This window comes from Aphis gossypii, chromosome 1 (genome assembly GCF_020184175.1).
Source record: "Aphis gossypii isolate Hap1 chromosome 1, ASM2018417v2, whole genome shotgun sequence".
NCBI lineage: Eukaryota > Metazoa > Arthropoda > Insecta > Hemiptera > Aphididae > Aphis > Aphis gossypii.
In genome coordinates this window covers 49,311,743-49,328,753 of record NC_065530.1, presented here as the reverse complement: position 1 = coordinate 49,328,753, position 17,011 = coordinate 49,311,743, and the positions used below count along the sequence as shown (strand labels likewise).

The following is a 17,011-nucleotide window of genomic DNA, read 5'->3' as shown; positions in this document are numbered from 1 at the left end:
TTTTTCAATGTTATTTTTTTTATGTTTAGGTTTGAATAAATAATTAAAAAAAAGAATATTGTTATTAAAACATAATTGAATAATTTTTATACCTTAATTTTTAAATCAAAATTTTACATTTTGACGGGAATTGTAAGACTTACAATGATATGAATATTTAGTCTTTTAAAGTCTTAACATGTTAAATGAATGGAACAAATGCAGTGTGATTGCTCTCAAACCATATTTTTTTTAAAATTGGTAATTGCTATTCTAGATATACCAAGTGATATCCTTTATATTAACCAGTTATACTTTTAGATTTAATTTAATATGAGTTAAAGAAATAAAGCAATATAATCTTTTAATATCATTTCATTTTCTATCACAAAAGTATAAAGGTTAATACTTATAACAAAATAAAATTAGGTTAATTGTTTTATTTTTTTTTTTTAGTCTTTTTACATAATGATGTTTTGAAGTAGATGTACCAAGTTATTTACGTTTTACAACAAATAAATGATTTTTATATATATATATGTATATAATATATATGTATATATATTCTTACTTCATCTAGGCATGTCAAGAACTAACCTTAGGTTTAATTTATATCTAAATTCACAGAAAATCTGCAGCTTTTCTACATAAGTTTCTATAACAATTTGAATTATTAATTTTCATAACTTTTTAGGAAAAAAAAACTATTTGAAAAAGTATCTTAACTCACTTAGGGTTAAGATCATTATTGTACATTTGCTATAGATCAAAGACTTAAAATTACATATTTATAGTTTGTACATGTCATGAGTTTATGATGGTTAGGTTTTTTATGATTAAAATTATATGTGGACACTAATTTATTAAAAATTAAAGTAACAAGTTCTTAACAATAGTAACTCAAACCAGAATAACAAACAATTATTGGGTTTAAACTAGGTATATTGGATTTTTTCACTGAGATTGAGTTCACTGGACGCCTTCCCTTCTCAAATTATTCATATTTATATATCTTTAATGAGTCGTACACGTGGGCGTTTTAAGTAACCAATTATTTTAACTATCTTAACATAAGAAAATTCCTGTACTAATTGCATAGTCATAATTATGAGACTGTTGATACATTAAGTTGTTATCAAATAGCTTATTAAGCTTCACTAGCATAGATTTTTAATTCTCCAAGTAAAAAAAAATAAAAAACAGTCGATTTGGATACATTTGGGTTTAAACTAAACATATAGATTAGTGTATATTGTCTATGGTAAAGTACTAAAGTTACAGTTGGAGCATAATATCACAGTCTTAAAAGATATCTTCAAAGACCGATGTGCATATTTATTATTGATATTTCTCGAAAGAGTCATATGTCAATCCAAGAACGATGAAAATAATAAATAATCAAACACGAATTAAAATATATTATTAAGTATAATAATTTAATTTTTGAATCTATGAATTTTGTTATCAACCGGTTTATTTTAATTATAGAGCACGATGTATAAAAGATCTTCTCTATGACAAAATCCATGATCTTCTCTACATCGTTTTGAAGAATTTACTGTATGCTTCATACCTGTGATAATAATATACACGTGATAAAATATGATAATAACAAAATATAAAAAATCTATGATAGGAGACGTAGAATGCGTGGTCGGTGCCCGGTGGTCCACAATTCTGTGATACTACAGTGTACGACCCATAGAACAACTGGTACTTACTACTTACTATTAAGTATTTAGTAACTTAATAAATCATAGTATACTAATATCCACACACAGTAAACTATTACTATAATAAAATATTAAGATCGTTTACTTTTTTGTGTTAAGAATTATAGTTTTTTTGTACGTTCTATTTAAATTATACTAAAAATGCCGACAGTCAATATTAAAAGGGATCTGCTTTTTGAAGCTCTAGGAACGACTTACAGTAATTTTTTTAAAATTTTTTTAATGATTGATGTTTTAAGTCTATTATTTTTTTCAGCTGATGAAGAGTTTGACAACTTGTGCATTTCGTATGGATTGGAGCTTGACGAGGTGGTAAGTGTTTTTTAAATCAATAATAAATACATATGTTTTACGAAAAGATCAAATTTAGACCTCAGAGAAGCAAATGGTCTCTAAAGAACAAAGTGAATCCAAATCTGAAGGTGCTTCTGATGATACAATTTATAGAATTGACATACCAGCTAACCGTTATGATTTGTTATGCCTAGAAGGATTAGTCGATGCACTACTTGTATTCCAAAATAAGTAAACCAAAGAACAATCTAATTATTCAATATCATGAATTACTTAACATTTTATTTAAATCATTTTAGGATGGAATTGCCCCATTATAAAGTCATTCAGTCAAAAAAACCATTAAAAGTACTTGTTAAATCGAATGTGAGTACAATTTTACTATCAATATAAAAGTTTCTTTTTATAGGTTATTATATTTTGGTATATGATTTTAGTTTTTACATAAAATTCATTTATTTGTTAATGTAGACTAAACAAATTCGGCCTTATGTCGTTGCAGCTGTATTGAGAGATGTTACTTTTGATTCCGCAAGATATGCCAGTTTCATTGATTTGCAAGATAAACTACATCAGAATATTTGTAGAAAGCGTTCACTTGTTGCTATTGGTACCCATGATTTAGATACAATTCAGGGACCATTCACATATGATGCTTTACCTCCAGAAGATATAAAATTCAAAGCATTGAATCAAACAGAAGTTCATAGTGCAGCAAAACTAATGGATATTTATTCGGTTAATAAAAAAATGTAAAAACTACTAGAAATCTGACATTTAATTGACTTTTTGTTCTTAGACGCATGCTCAATTGAAACAATATTTGAGTATAATTAAAGATAGCAGTGTATATCCAGTCATTACAGATAGTAATGGAATAGTTCTATCAATGCCTCCGATTATAAATGGTCATCATTCTAGGATTACTTTAGAGACCAAAAATATCTTTATTGAGTGTACAGCAACTGACTTAAAGAAAGTATGTATATATCTTAAGAAGACGTCAGACCCAAATGTGTTGTCTCCGTCTTACTAGTATGTAACAGCAAATTTACACTCAGCAGATCACGTGTAGCTCTGTTAGTTAAAAAATTAGAGTGAATCAACCTATTATTAAACTTAATGGTGAGAATATTATCTGTGTTCGTATGTTAGTTTTTTATGATTGTTCAATTTTTTTAGCAAGGTATGTATTTATAAAATAGCAAAAATTAAAAATGCTCATTACTCACTTAAAAACTGAAAAATCTTAAAAAACAACATACAAACATAATGTTATTACTATCAAGTTTCATAAAAGGTCGATTCATTCTAATTTTTAAACTAACATAGTAACACAGGCGGGTATGGCGTCCAAAATTCAATGTTGTTATTGTAAATTTAATTATTTTATTTATTGGTTAGGCCAATATTGTTTTGGACACAATTTTATGTATGTTCAGTAAATACTGTTCAAATAAGTATACTGCAGAAAGATGTGAAGTTGTATACCCAGATGGAGCAGTCAAATTGTACCCAGAACTGAAATATCGCAAAGAAACAGTAAATCGGAAGAAAGTGAATTCATATTTAGGGATCAGGTATTACAGAATTTATGATACAACATAAAGAATACTTACTAAAGGAAATAATTTATAGTGAAAATTTAGATAGCCTATCCTCTGCTTTATCATCCATGTGTTTGAAATCAACTGTTTTGAAAGAATCAGATGTGGTTGTTGTTGAGGTGCCACCAACTAGACATGACATTATTCATGCGTGTGACTTGTATGAAGATGTTGCTATTGCCTATGGTTATAACAATATTCCCAAGACATTACCGAAAACAACTACAGTAGGCTCTCAACTGCCCATTAATTCTCTATCTGATAAGATCAGAAATGAAATAGCATATTGTGGTTTCAATGAAGTATTAACATTCTCTTTGGTAAGTTTGTAGGTGATTGTTTGGTTACAGAAAATAATTATTATTTTGTTTCTTTTTTTAGTGTTCAAAAGATGATGTGTCAACAAAACTCCGAAAACCATTTGATACTCAAAGTACTGTACGCATAAGTAACCCGAAAACATTGGAATTCCAAGTGGCACGTACTAATATTTTATCTGGGCTCTTGAAAACTGTATCAGCTAATAAAAAAATGCCTCTACCTATGAAATTATTTGAAGTAACAGATGTGGTACTTAAAGATGTCACCAGTGGTAAGTAATTGCATATGTGTTTAAGGTTGAGTTCCTAACATTTTATCATCGTAGAAGTAGGAGCTCGTAATGAAAGACATGTCTGTGCCATATATTATGGTAAAACTCCAGGATTTGAAATTGTTCATGGCCTTATGGACCGAATAATGCAAATGTTAAACATAAAATTTTCTTCTGAAAGTGGCAATACCTATCAAATTAAAGCTGCTAATGGTAAGAATATTAAATAATATTAGATTGTATCGTATGAAGTGTCCATATAGCATCATGTATTTTTATTTCAGATGAGACTTACTTCCCTGGTCGTTGCGCACAAATAATATATCAAGGGAATACCATTGGATTGATGGGTGTTTTGCATCCGGAAGTGGTTACTGCTTATGAACTAACCATGCCATGTTCAGCATTTGAAATTAATCTTGAACCATTTTTGTAGAAATAATAAATTCAATGTTTAAATACTTCATATTGGTTTTATTTTAATTATTTTTTATCAATGAGCTTATTCATAATAAAATATAATTTTGTTACTGACTACAGTTAGTTATTAAAAAAAAATATTTGTATGTGGCTTCAATACTTTACTTTTTTTTCTTAGTGTTATCGTAACAATAGTATCCAAAATAATTCTATTTTTTAGTATTTCAATAATAAACAATTCTGATTTTTGCAAGTATGACAATATTGTATTGTAAATAGGTCACTTAACATGCATTTTTAATGTTACAAACCTCTTGTAAAAATAATCAAACTTCAGCCACAGGAAATATTATATCCATAAGGAATAGATATCCTACACTTAGCTGTATAAATATTAAAACAAATCTTCATTAACACAGGTAAAATATATTTGATGCGATAATATGTGCATATTAGGTCAAATAATAATAATAATAATAATAATAATAATAATAAAAATTATAATCATTCTATGTAAAAAAATATTCACAGAATGTCAAATAATTAAAAAAATACTTAAATTAAAAACTAAAATATTAAGAAACAGTAACAAAATTAAGACTAATCTATGTTTACATAAAAAGAAAAACAACTAATAGGATAACATTTGAGAGTATTTTGTTAACCATTACAAAATACAATACAGAAATCATAAAACAAAAAAAAAAAAAAAATACTTAAAAATCATACAATTTATAGGTACTCGGTAGCAGTAAAAATATACATGTATATAACTTCTACCATACATAAACATAAATAGTAGTCCTACAAAATAAAAGTAAAATAAAACTGGTTAACATATTTGTATCGTTTCTGTAGAAAAATAAACATATTAATATCCAACATTTCCTGCAATACATGTCAAAACGTGTCAGTCTTAAATATTGTCTTGTAGTGATTTCAATGGTATATGATATTAAATAATTCCTTTTATAAAATACAATATGGAAACACTGGAATGTTACACATTCAACGGTATTATACAGATTTAATATTTTACTGAACGTTTTTATTTGAATATATTATCAAAGTCAACTAAAAGTGCTTCTATCACCATGTTCTGTTGCATCAGGTCAATTGCCATATTTGTTGATTCAGTTTCTGGCCACATGAGAGTTGGTCCAAAAACAATAGCTAAATTTGGAATGTGCATCCGATTGAATTCTTTATAACTTGTTACTCTATACACACAATACATAATCATTAATATAAATTATACATATTATTTGATAAATTATATTACTTTAATAAGTGTATTAGCAAAAATTTTAGCGTATCATAATTGGGTCCAGGTAACGATTTTGTGATGTCACGAAAATGTAATAACTTGTCTTTACGACTATGACTTGCTGAAAAATAAATAATAAATATTATATTATTTTTAGCAAAACATGACAAATTCATTAATGCATAATAGAGATCTTTATTAGTTAATAATCTAATTTTAAAAACTATCAGAGAAAGAGATAATATTATGTATAACATTTGTATTTTAAACAAGGTCATTATGATTTGATGGAAGAAAATATAATCTCGGTCTTAGAAGATAATGTCTTCTAATAGATCAAAAAAGTGATTATAATAGTCAATAAACCTAACCTAAAATATTATTTGATTGTGCCATAATTAAATTACGAAAATAAAAAATAATGATGCAAATTACATAACATTTAAAAAATAATTAAATTGACTTGATACTTACTACCTGCTGAAATAGCTTTGCGGAAAGCATGATAGGGTATAAGAGGTTCTTTGAGTTCTCTGAAAAACAACTTTAGAGCACCAGTTAGAACATGAACATCTTCTTCTTGGTCAATCACTGAAAGATTATTTTGATCAACTTGTAATCTTATCTTTTGCACTTGAGATAAATTGCCTGAAGCACGGTATAAGCCATCGGTCTTTAAATTGTCTTCACTGATCTCAATAGCTGCCACACAACGTTGTACAAAAGCTGGGATGCGTGGTTGGTCCGTACCAACCACATGTTCTAAGAAACATCCAAATGCATTCTCATCTAAATTAAAAATCAATAATGTACATACATCAATAATATAAATGATAATTTAATAAATTATGGTTAAATACCTTTCCAAATTCCTTTTTTAACAAGTGATTCCATTGTAGGTCTTCGGTGAAAAAACTTACGCAGACGGTTTTTTATTTTTGTCTGGCGTTCTACATTGGATGTCAAATCTTCCATACTCCCTCCATCTTTTGCTTTTACTAATGAAAAAATTATCATAAAATTATCAATCGCAAAATAAAATAAAGACCTTATCATATTTTTGTCATAAAATTTAAATACAGAAATGATAAATATTAAATTAGAATACTTCAATATTTAAAACATGACTGTTCATGAAAAAAAAAAAAAAAGATAAAATAAAATCAGTGAATGAACTACAATATTTATTAATGTCAATTGATAAACTCTACTGTTTTCCCTGTTTTATTATCTAGACCCTTTACTACAGGATATGACTATATACAATAAATTAACTAGTGTAACTTAAAAAAATAAATAAAATAAATTTTATTAATTGGAACTTACATTTAAGGGATTTGTTCCTATTCAGTTTATTTTTTTTTTCAGTATCAAGTAAGTCGTTGGTACGTGTATTAGGAAAACGAGGACATCTGTCAAAATTACATGGCTAAAAATAACAAATACATTTTAGTCAAATATATGTTTAGTAATGATACATTTCTCCAATAGATATTGTTACATACTATTGCATTAATAATTACTTTAAATATTACTAACCAGATTTGAAATAACTGCCTGTATTGCGTAGAGCCAAGACTGGGCTTGAACGTTACATTCATTTTGGAACAATACTTGAGTTCCTAAAACAGTACTGATAACATAAACGTTTTTACGACTAGATACCTTGTCGGCTGGATACACAAAAGCACCATTCAAATCAACACAAAGTTCTGGTCGTCCACTACCATTTTTCTATAAAATAAAAATAATTATTAATTTATGTAGTAAAAATGCTTTAGTCAATAGACAAATAATTTACCATGGCTACAAAAGATTTAGCATCTTTGAAGAAAAGCAAAAACAATTCAGTAAGTATTACATGCGATATCGTCCAATTTTTTCGAAGTCTCTTTCCGTTTTCAGTAATTTTTGTTCGATTTAAAGGGCCCTCTTTCAATACACACTACAAAGTGATTTTTTAAGTTATACAGACAACAATTAAAAACAATTAACATTCAATAAAATAAAGAAGCAATTACCATATGCCCATCCCATAATTGAGGCCAATTCTTAGGAACATTTACTGTAGACGAAGAAGGGCTTCTAAAAATTAAAATAATACAATTGGTATTTTAATATTTTATACAACAATAAAAATTATACATTTAAATAAAATAAATATATCAAATTACTTTGTGTCCAAAGAATCATTTTTTTCACTATTACTTTTATTTGATTTCAAAGACGAAGAAGAATCTTCTAAATCTAATTTAAGAGACGATGGACTAGCATTAGATACATTGTTATTACTTGTCTCAGGTAATGTCCAAGAAGATTCGTTACTATTTTCTTCATAGTAATAAGAACGACCTTTAAAATCTTTTGATGAAAGCCACTAAAACAAAATTACATAATAAGTAAAAATGTATATATATTATATTATATTATATTATAATATATGTATGGATAAATAGTTGTCAGCTGTGCAGTTAAAAATATTAATAATTTTTGTATTTTTATAATATTTATTTATCTACTGGTAAATTCATAATTTTATTATTAATATTAAATCTGTATGTAAGTAACAAAATATAATCATGGTACAAAAAGAGTTAATAGGTAGTTAATTAAGATTTTTTCTTAATAAAGCCTAATATTTATTTATAGAGAAAATTAAATTAATTAATTAATTAACAAAGGCTTTTTTAATCTTAAGAGGACATCATACCCGCATACGTTGTCTCTGTTTTACACATGTACGAGTCATGTAGAGCAAGACGCTGCGTTTTTTATAAAAAAAAATTTTAATTTTTAAATACTTAAGTTCATTTAGAAATGTTGATATTTTAACTATTTCTAAGCGATATAATGAACGTTAAATTGGGATTAATGGAAAAAACGTAGCGTCACGCTCCCAGAAATATTGTTACAATTCAATTTTTTAAAACTGAGCGACTTCTACTCAGACTGCGTAAGCGCATATTTCTGTCGTACATGTTAGGTTATGTATAAGACGGAAACAACAATGCGGGTAGGACGTCCAATTAATGAAATTGATTATTTTTTGAATATTTTCAAATAGAATGTGTGGACAACACCTGTTCGTCTTCAGACGAAATTCCGTCCAAGGCGCTGTCCATAAGCTCATTTTTCCAAGCCATAATATCGGACCACTTTGGTCTAAACGAAATGCATATTTCATGATTAGGAAATGTCGCTGAGGTCGAATACGGGAGGATACCATCGTTATTTTCGGCGAACGACACCGAATCGTCGGCGTCATCCGGTTGTCGATCCATCCTATAATATTCAAAATCTGAAGCGCTGGTGGTGGAGTCGAAATCGAATAGACTATCAATTGTTGAGTCCAAAACAGAGTCACGGTATACACTAAACAAATTCCACGGTTCTAACTCCTCGGCCACCGTGTGTCGCAGACATTGCAACCATCTCACTACGTCCGCTTCCATGGGAAGTATAATAGTCGTCGATAAGGAAACCGACGCGTTCAAAAGTCAACGCAACACTGTTTAATTGACACATACTGACATCCATTCGAGTGCGGTACTTATTAGTTTTTTTTATTACAATTTACATTGTATAATTAAAACGGAGCGACAACGACAACGACGACGACAGCAGCCGTCACACAGAGCAACAATCATGCATTCAACTAACCGACAGAGCGATGTATAGTATACGTAACTCGAGGGAAATGTTTAAAATAGATTCGCGACGTATTGTATAAATTTATTATCAGTCGTATTTGCTATATGTTGACATTTAAATGTCATGCTTTAACCTATTATTTTAATATATTATATTAAAAAGTGTAAAATGTCTATAACCTTTAAAAACTAATATATTAATGATTTATAAAAACGATTTTCTACAGATTTTTTATAATTAGAAATTAAAAACAATATTTAGGTCTTGAAAAGCAAAAAATAATCATTATCGAGGATAATATAATATATATTAGAGTAAAATATTGTAAACACGCGATAAAGAATTATTTTTATTATGCTATGAATGTATGTTATAATGCTTAAATGTAATATTCATAATACATTTAAAGGATGGTTCACCAAACACGCTTACCTTTAATTAATTTAAATAATAGATAGGTATTTTTCAAGTATATAGGGTCATATTTTCAAAAACTTCTAAATATTATTTATTTAAACAGGGAGTAACCTGTGAACTTTGGTAACAACTTTTATTTTAAAACCTTTTTTAATCAGATGGCTTTTGAAAATTCGAAAATCAAAATGCAAAACGAATAATTTTTGAGTTAAATAACCTTTTTGTACTAAGAATTTAATGTCTATGACTATGAGTTTTTAAAAATATGGAAAAGCTTTTTCAGTTTAATATTTCTGTAAAGCCAACATGCCATAATTTAAAAAAAATATATATATCCAGAATAATTGTACAGATTAATTTTATCTTGAATAATAATAAAAAAAATTGTAATTATTATAGTTCAAACAGCGGATTTTTTCATTGAAAATTAACTTTTATTTTTTTTTGTTATTACTTATTACTTACTGATTTATTATATTTTAATGTAGTATAGTAGTCAAAAAGTTTTAAAGATTGTATAAAGGTTTTCTGTTAACCCATATAATCGATAATATTCCACACTCGTATCACAGTAAAACCTCTTTATAATGGATTCTCTATTAGACGGAATACTCCTTGAAACGGAAAAAGTCAATAGTCCCTGTTCAAATAATATAATATAATTCTACCTAAATTCTCTATCTCTACATACAATTCAATACATCATGTAAGATTATATATAAAAAAGCGGGCAAGTGAGTACCGCTCTGCTGTACATTAGGTGCCGTATGGATCATTATTATATATTATAGGAGTGTTAAATTTGAATCCAATGATAGTTATCATTGTATACGAAAAACGATTCTGAACGAAGATAATTTGTCAGCCTAGGATATAATTTCTAGTGGTTGGTGAAAAAGGTGGTTTATGTTTCAATGGCCTGAATACAACAAAATTTAAGTTCTTTTATAATAACTGTAAGTTAAACTTATGAAAAACCTTGTATTAAATTTTCAACTCTTAGCTACTTATACAAAAATTTTTATGAAATATACCTACAAAATAATTTGCAAATATTCATGGTTTTGACGAATTTTTGTCAATATTTGAACTTCAAATGCTAATAAAAAAAAATTGTGCCTATGTATTCTTATAATTTTTTAATCACTATAAGAATAACATATGAGGAACTTTGTATTAAATTTTCAAGTATTTTGATAGGGCCAAAACAATTTTATCGACACTTAAAAAATATTTTTTCAGAAAAATTGAAAATTTCAGTTGTCTATAAATTGCTCAAAAAAAGTCAAAATATTTTGAAATTTAAATCACGTAAAGAAAACGCGAATCTTAATAACTGGTAAAATTTTCAAGTATCTACGACTTATACTTTTTGAATAATAACAAATATCAAAAATCGTTTGAGGCTAAACTGTTATTTAACGCGGTTTTTGTAAAAATTTAAATTTCAAACACTCATAAACATTTTTTGTCTGAATCCGGTAGAGTTTTTTTTACAGATATTTGAAGAAAAATGGATGGAGAACCTTGTACCAAATTTTCAAAACTTAGTTATAAAAGAAAAAAATTTTATGATTTTTCAACTTCAAAATTACTTGCAAATTTTCGCGTTTTCGACAGATTTCGTAAAAATTTGAACTAAAGACGCTTATAAAAAAAAATTGTGACTAACGATTTTTAATTTTTTTTAGCTACATTAAAAACAACTCATAAGGAACCTTGTATTAAATTTTCAAAACTTTTTGGTCATCCAAAAATTTTTTATCAACACTTTAAAAAAAATTTCTCAAAAAAATCGAAAATTTCAGTGGTCTATAAATAACTCAAAAAAAGTCAAAATTTTTTGAAAATTTAACTATATACGGATACCACTGACATTAACATTTGGTGAAAATTTCAAGTATTTTCAGTGATTATTTTTTGAATTACAACCATAAAAAAAAATCGATTTGGTCGAAAACTGGTTTTGCGTAAAAATTGCCGTTTTTCTGTCATTTTTTTTTTGTATTTCTCGATTTTTTTGAAAAGTGTTGGAAAATGTTAACTTTTTACCTCTATAATGCACCAAGGATATTCACTTTTACATCGGAAACCACCCCCATTGTTTGAAATTGGAGCATTATTTCGACTAGTTATGCTGTACACAGACACAAAAAAAAAAAAAAAAAAAACACACACCATTGTAAAATCAATACATTCATCACTTCGTTCAGAATCTAAAATAATCATTGAATTATACCTAAAGCATTAACTAAAAATACGATTCATTTTAGTTAAAAAAATAATTGATTTATAACGATTTAGTAAATACTAGAAATAAGATAGAATGGTGAATTGTCATAAACTCGGCATGTTACAATGTAAAAATATTTAGTCTATTGTAATTCTGAGCTGATAAATATTATTGAGTAAAACATGATTAGTAAAAACAGTCGATTTTATTTGCAATAGCTTTAGGAAAAAAAGTTTAAAATACTAAAACAACTAAATATAAATGACTGACGTATGTACCACAAAAACATTGATTATTATTAATCTTAGATTCTAAGTGAATGAAAATTCTATGAATGTATTGATTTGACAATGATAAATTTTAATCTAAGTTTTGATTTTTTATGTGTCACCACTTTTTGGAGTGTTTAGAGCAGTAGAAGTATTTTAATATTTTTTCAATTACGAAAGTGATTTTTTAGTTGGTATTTTAGCGAGTAAAAGTTAAAAAATCAGTACTTTTCTTCATAATTTTTAACAGAACTAATTTAAAAAAAAAAATTATTAATTCGTTGTATAATTTAAAAAGAAGCTCTTTTAAGTTACATAATGTAGCTAAAAAATCTAAAAACTATATAGAAATATTTTTTTATATATTATATTTAAGTTAAAATGTAGACAAAATTATATAATAAAATGAAGAATAATTGTTTATACTTATTATTATATTTCAAAAATACTATTCATAGGTACTTGAAACTTGAAAGTTTAACTTGTAACGTATGCTATTATATTTTATACAAATAATGCGATAATGATAAATAATGATTTGACTTTCATAAGAGTCACAAGTCGATGTAAAATTAATAAGTATATTCATCGCTCATTTCATAATATTTGACAAGGTTTGGGACTTTGGGAGTATGGGCAGTATTTTAGTACTACTTAACACAAAACCCTTTCCCACATAATCTCGTATACTCGATGCCCTGATAGAAAATTTGATTGAATAAATGATTATTAAAGAACAGTATTTTATTTCTACCGAAATTATGTTAAATTAAATATTTTTTTATTCAAGTTAGATATGTTAATAATACCTCATACATTTTCAACTCCATCATACTAAAATAATTGGCAAGTTTTCAAAAATAGATTTTCTTTATTTTAATAAAATATAAAAAAGTGCCAAACAACTACATACAAAAACGGTTTGAGAATATGAAAAATATAATTTTTATTTTTATTGTGATAACAATAACCTAACCTAACCTAACCTAACCTAACCTTTTTTTTTATTCGAACCTAACCTAACCTATGTTTAGTAGATGGACCGAAGCTACCCCCTCGGAACCAGCCATTACAAAAACAATAATCGAAACGCTCAAACGAGAATTCTTTTCACTTTTCGGATACCCCTGTATGTGCCTAACCTAACCTAAGCAACAACGCTCCCCCCCAATTCGTAGCAAATGACATGCGCAACGCGATCGAGCAGCGGGGAGCCGAGGGCTGGAAAACTCCGGTATATCATCCGAGGGCTAACCCCGTCGAACGGCGCCACCAGGAAATAAAAAAAGGTTAGGTTAGGATAGGACATGGGACACCAAAATACCTCTCATATTATTTTCGATTAGGAATAGACGCAACGACCAAACAGGATACCCCCTTCGGTACTCGTCCTCGGCAGAGAAGGCAAATGGCCGAGCGATTAGGCACTGACTCGGACAACAGACAGCTAGATCGAACAAATAAATACGGACAGGGAAAAGTGTGAAAAGACGTACTGGAAAATGGATATACTATCTGCTGTAACAAGTGACCAGACGTACACCAAATACAAAAAGGGTGACGCTGTGTACTACAAAGCGCACCACCTGTCAAAAGCGCATTCCAAATTTCACGCCGGTTTCGCGCCGAAATGGTGGGGACCGGTAAAGCTGCACAAACGCGTAGGAAAAGGCGTGTTTCTCACGGACCAACAACCAACACGCAAAAACCTCGTGTTAGGTTAGGTTAGGTCATGTCTCCAACGCGCGACACCCGCTGAGCGTCCCCTCCCCGACACCACCACTAACTAATAACAGCGGGTAGTACTATTTTTTTTTTTTATTTTTTATCTTTTGATACCTCCAGCACGTAGTCACACAACAACATCGACACCAGCACTGACATGGATAAACGGACAACAACCATCACCTCCATACAACAAGTGGCTAAAGAACTGCTGGAAATAAGCCAGCGGTTGCAGCAAGTGGCCAACGCGGAGACATCTCGGGACGTGACAGCGGCTGAACAGGTACGCCGGATGCCAACGGCACAGTTACGCCAGGAGCCGGAGATGTGGGCAGCTTACATCCGTGGGTGGGAAGACCGCACGGCGGTCTTCTACAGAGCGACGAGCATGAATCTGACACCCACGGAAGCCGACATGTCCAAGACCCCAAGACGGCCGCAGCCGGCTGGCAATTCGCTCCCGATTTCACCGATTGTGCCACCCCGCTTTCCGCTGAAGGTAGCTCCGGTCCCACGAGGTAGGCCGACCGTCCGACGTGCACCACCAGCGCAGGCACCAACGATGACCGTCCAACATGCACCACCAACGACGACCGTCAGCCTGACGCCAGCAGTACCAGCACCGCCAGCGGTGACAACAAGTCCGATAACACTCAACGCCGGACAGCGCTGGAACCAGATGGATTGCAGAACATCAGAAAAAGAGGAAGGCCGCCTACCAATAATTCCACCCGGAGAAACCAGTGATGAGTTTTACAGAAATAAGTCACTGAAAACTATTTCAATATATACAATACATTGTATTTAATCTTTCAAATTTACTTTATGACAGTAGGAAAAACAGTACAAACTACAAATTGGAATATTTTAAATAAAACTTACATAATCAGTAATTACTCTGTATGATAATATGTTATGATATAAACATTCAAGAATAAATTATCACTTTAACCTTATACTTTGAGCTAAAATCTTTAAGTTCTGTTTTATATTCCCCAAAACGCGTGCATTAGGTATTTTATCTTGTTAGCATATTTATTATTTCATTTTATAGATTGCACACCCAGTTCGTCTAAAGCTAAATTAGCGCGGTCTGCAGCTATTTCACACCTTATTTTAGTAATAAGTTTCCAAATCTTTGGATAATTTTGACCAATCATATGTAAAAACCAGAAGTTCCAACTTTCACACACATTGTTGGTTCTATCTTCTATGTCCGTTAGACAATGTTGTCAAATTAACATTCCAAGTTTTAGAAGGAAATAGTGGAGGGGTGCGACGATATTGTACTATTATAATAGTTTTACATGGTCTACCTTGACGAATTTTACTAACTTATTTTCTTGGAGACTTTTATTTTGGATACTTTTTTTATAATTTAAAATATAAATTTAAAAATTGTTTATTCAAATGAAAAATAATAAGTTATTAAAATTAAATTATTGATGATAATTAAAAAATTTAATTAAACTAGAAGACCAAATGCTCCAAGTAGGTAAATAATAATAATGTATATTAATTATATCTACAGGCTTAAGCCATGATAGCCATGTATGTACCTTTATGTATAAGTAATAATATAATAACTAATATAAAGAAAAAAGAGTTGATAATATATAAAATTAGAGATTACAGAACATTTTTTGAATTTTTTTTCTTTTAAAAAACCAATAATAATTAGTTACTTTTGTTTTTAACGAGTTACATTACCTAGGTATATTTTATACATTCAATTAAACTCGTTAAGTTAGTAAGTTATTATGTATTAAAACTAACTAGTAAACTAAGTAACTATATTCTAAATAGTTGCCCAGCTTTATCATTTAGTATTTTTTTTTACCTTTGCTCCAGTTGACTGATTAACAAAACATGGTAATCCAGAGGTTGGATCAGCTTGCATTATCCATCCCACAGGTGTTTCACTAATAGGCTTAATTTTTGTTTTTAATGGTGGAGTATTATCATTAGGTTCATATTCTTCATCTAATTCAGCTAATGGAGATGAACTTTGACTTTGACTACCCGAATTAATTGTTCCAGCACTACTATCTCGACTTATCTTGTCTTCCTATATTTATAGAAAATAAAAAATTTTAAATAATTTTCATAGATAATAGATTAGTGTACATGATAAATAACATACATCAACTATACGATGTTTAGGGGAAGACCAGGTACGTTCAAAAGTTTCACCATGGCCTAAAGGAACATCCAGTATTGGAGGTGAAGAATTTCGTATTGGATATCTTTTAGAATAAGAATCCACCTTAAAAAAATAATAATAATAATAACTGTTAATAAAATGATAATATAGAAAATATTAAGCAAAAGTGTAAATGAAATAAAAATTGGGTAAAAGTATTTAATATAAAAAAATAAACTACAATGATCACTTAAAATAAAACAACAGCAAGAGAAAATAATACAGTTGATTTTCATGGTTAATTAAACCAGGCAAATATTGTTTTTTGAAGTTTTTTTTTTTTAGACTAACCTATTTAACACATAATGAAAATAATATTGTGAAAGTAACATGGACAAAATTGATTATATCAGGAGAAAACAGTAGAATGATATAGCATCTCAATTTAGAGACATTTATTTAAATCAGCTTTTTTTAATTTATGTCCATAACTATACTTAATTAATGAAATTAATCAATTGTTGATACAAATATTTGTGAATGTGATTGTAAATTGTTAATATTTAATCAATAATAGTACACAATTATTTAATAGTTAAAATACTAATTCTTTAGAGATTTTATTTTACATTACTACTAATATGATACGTTTAATTATTCATTGATATTGTTAGCAAATAA

At 28.7% G+C, this 17,011-nt stretch overlaps 2 protein-coding genes across 3 annotated transcripts in view; one reads left to right on the top strand and one right to left on the bottom strand.

Annotated features, from left to right (window-relative positions):
• The first annotated feature begins 1,650 nt into the window (after window positions 1-1,650).
• On the top strand, window positions 1,651-4,671 carry LOC114126829 (phenylalanine--tRNA ligase beta subunit). Its single transcript, XM_027990857.2, has 11 exons — window positions 1,651-1,911; window positions 1,969-2,024; window positions 2,083-2,237; window positions 2,306-2,372; window positions 2,478-2,744; window positions 2,806-2,985; window positions 3,411-3,586; window positions 3,645-3,933; window positions 3,995-4,205; window positions 4,260-4,418; window positions 4,490-4,671. The coding sequence occupies exons 1-11, from the start codon at window positions 1,854-1,856 to the stop codon at window positions 4,639-4,641; spliced, it is 1,770 nt and encodes a 589-aa protein (XP_027846658.2). The 5' UTR covers window positions 1,651-1,853; the 3' UTR covers window positions 4,642-4,671.
• Window positions 4,672-5,031: 360 nt separating this feature from the next.
• Window positions 5,032-17,011, bottom strand: part of LOC114126806 (rho GTPase-activating protein 12-like) — a 16,412-nt gene continuing 4,432 nt past the window's right edge. The window contains exons 3-13 of one of the 2 annotated variants that reach the window (XM_027990825.2): window positions 16,331-16,453; window positions 16,028-16,255; window positions 8,067-8,269; window positions 7,914-7,977; window positions 7,694-7,837; window positions 7,432-7,626; window positions 7,219-7,321; window positions 6,753-6,890; window positions 6,367-6,681; window positions 5,908-6,013; window positions 5,032-5,845 (exon numbers count right to left, since the gene is read on the bottom strand). In XM_027990825.2, coding sequence (XP_027846626.1) covers window positions 5,674-5,845; window positions 5,908-6,013; window positions 6,367-6,681; window positions 6,753-6,890; window positions 7,219-7,321; window positions 7,432-7,626; window positions 7,694-7,837; window positions 7,914-7,977; window positions 8,067-8,269; window positions 16,028-16,255; window positions 16,331-16,453 — 1,791 coding nt within the window. In that variant the 3' untranslated portion in view covers window positions 5,032-5,673. The remainder of the gene's footprint in view (window positions 5,846-5,907; window positions 6,014-6,366; window positions 6,682-6,752; window positions 6,891-7,218; window positions 7,322-7,431; window positions 7,627-7,693; window positions 7,838-7,913; window positions 7,978-8,066; window positions 8,270-16,027; window positions 16,256-16,330; window positions 16,454-17,011) is intronic. The other variant, XM_027990826.2, reaches the window with a different exon arrangement.

What these genes read in the sequence shown, in the direction of transcription:
- LOC114126829 (XM_027990857.2), top strand. Translation starts at nt 1,854, where the DNA reads ATGCCGACAGTCAATATTAAAAGGGATCTGCTTTTTGAAGCTCTAGGA. An exon ending in AACTAATGGATATTTATTCG is followed by an intron (nt 2,745 to 2,805) that starts GTTAATAAAAAA and finishes TTTTGTTCTTAG; the next exon opens with ACGCATGCTCAATTGAAACA. An exon ending in ACTTAAAGATGTCACCAGTG is followed by an intron (nt 4,206 to 4,259) that starts GTAAGTAATTGC and finishes TTATCATCGTAG; the next exon opens with AAGTAGGAGCTCGTAATGAA.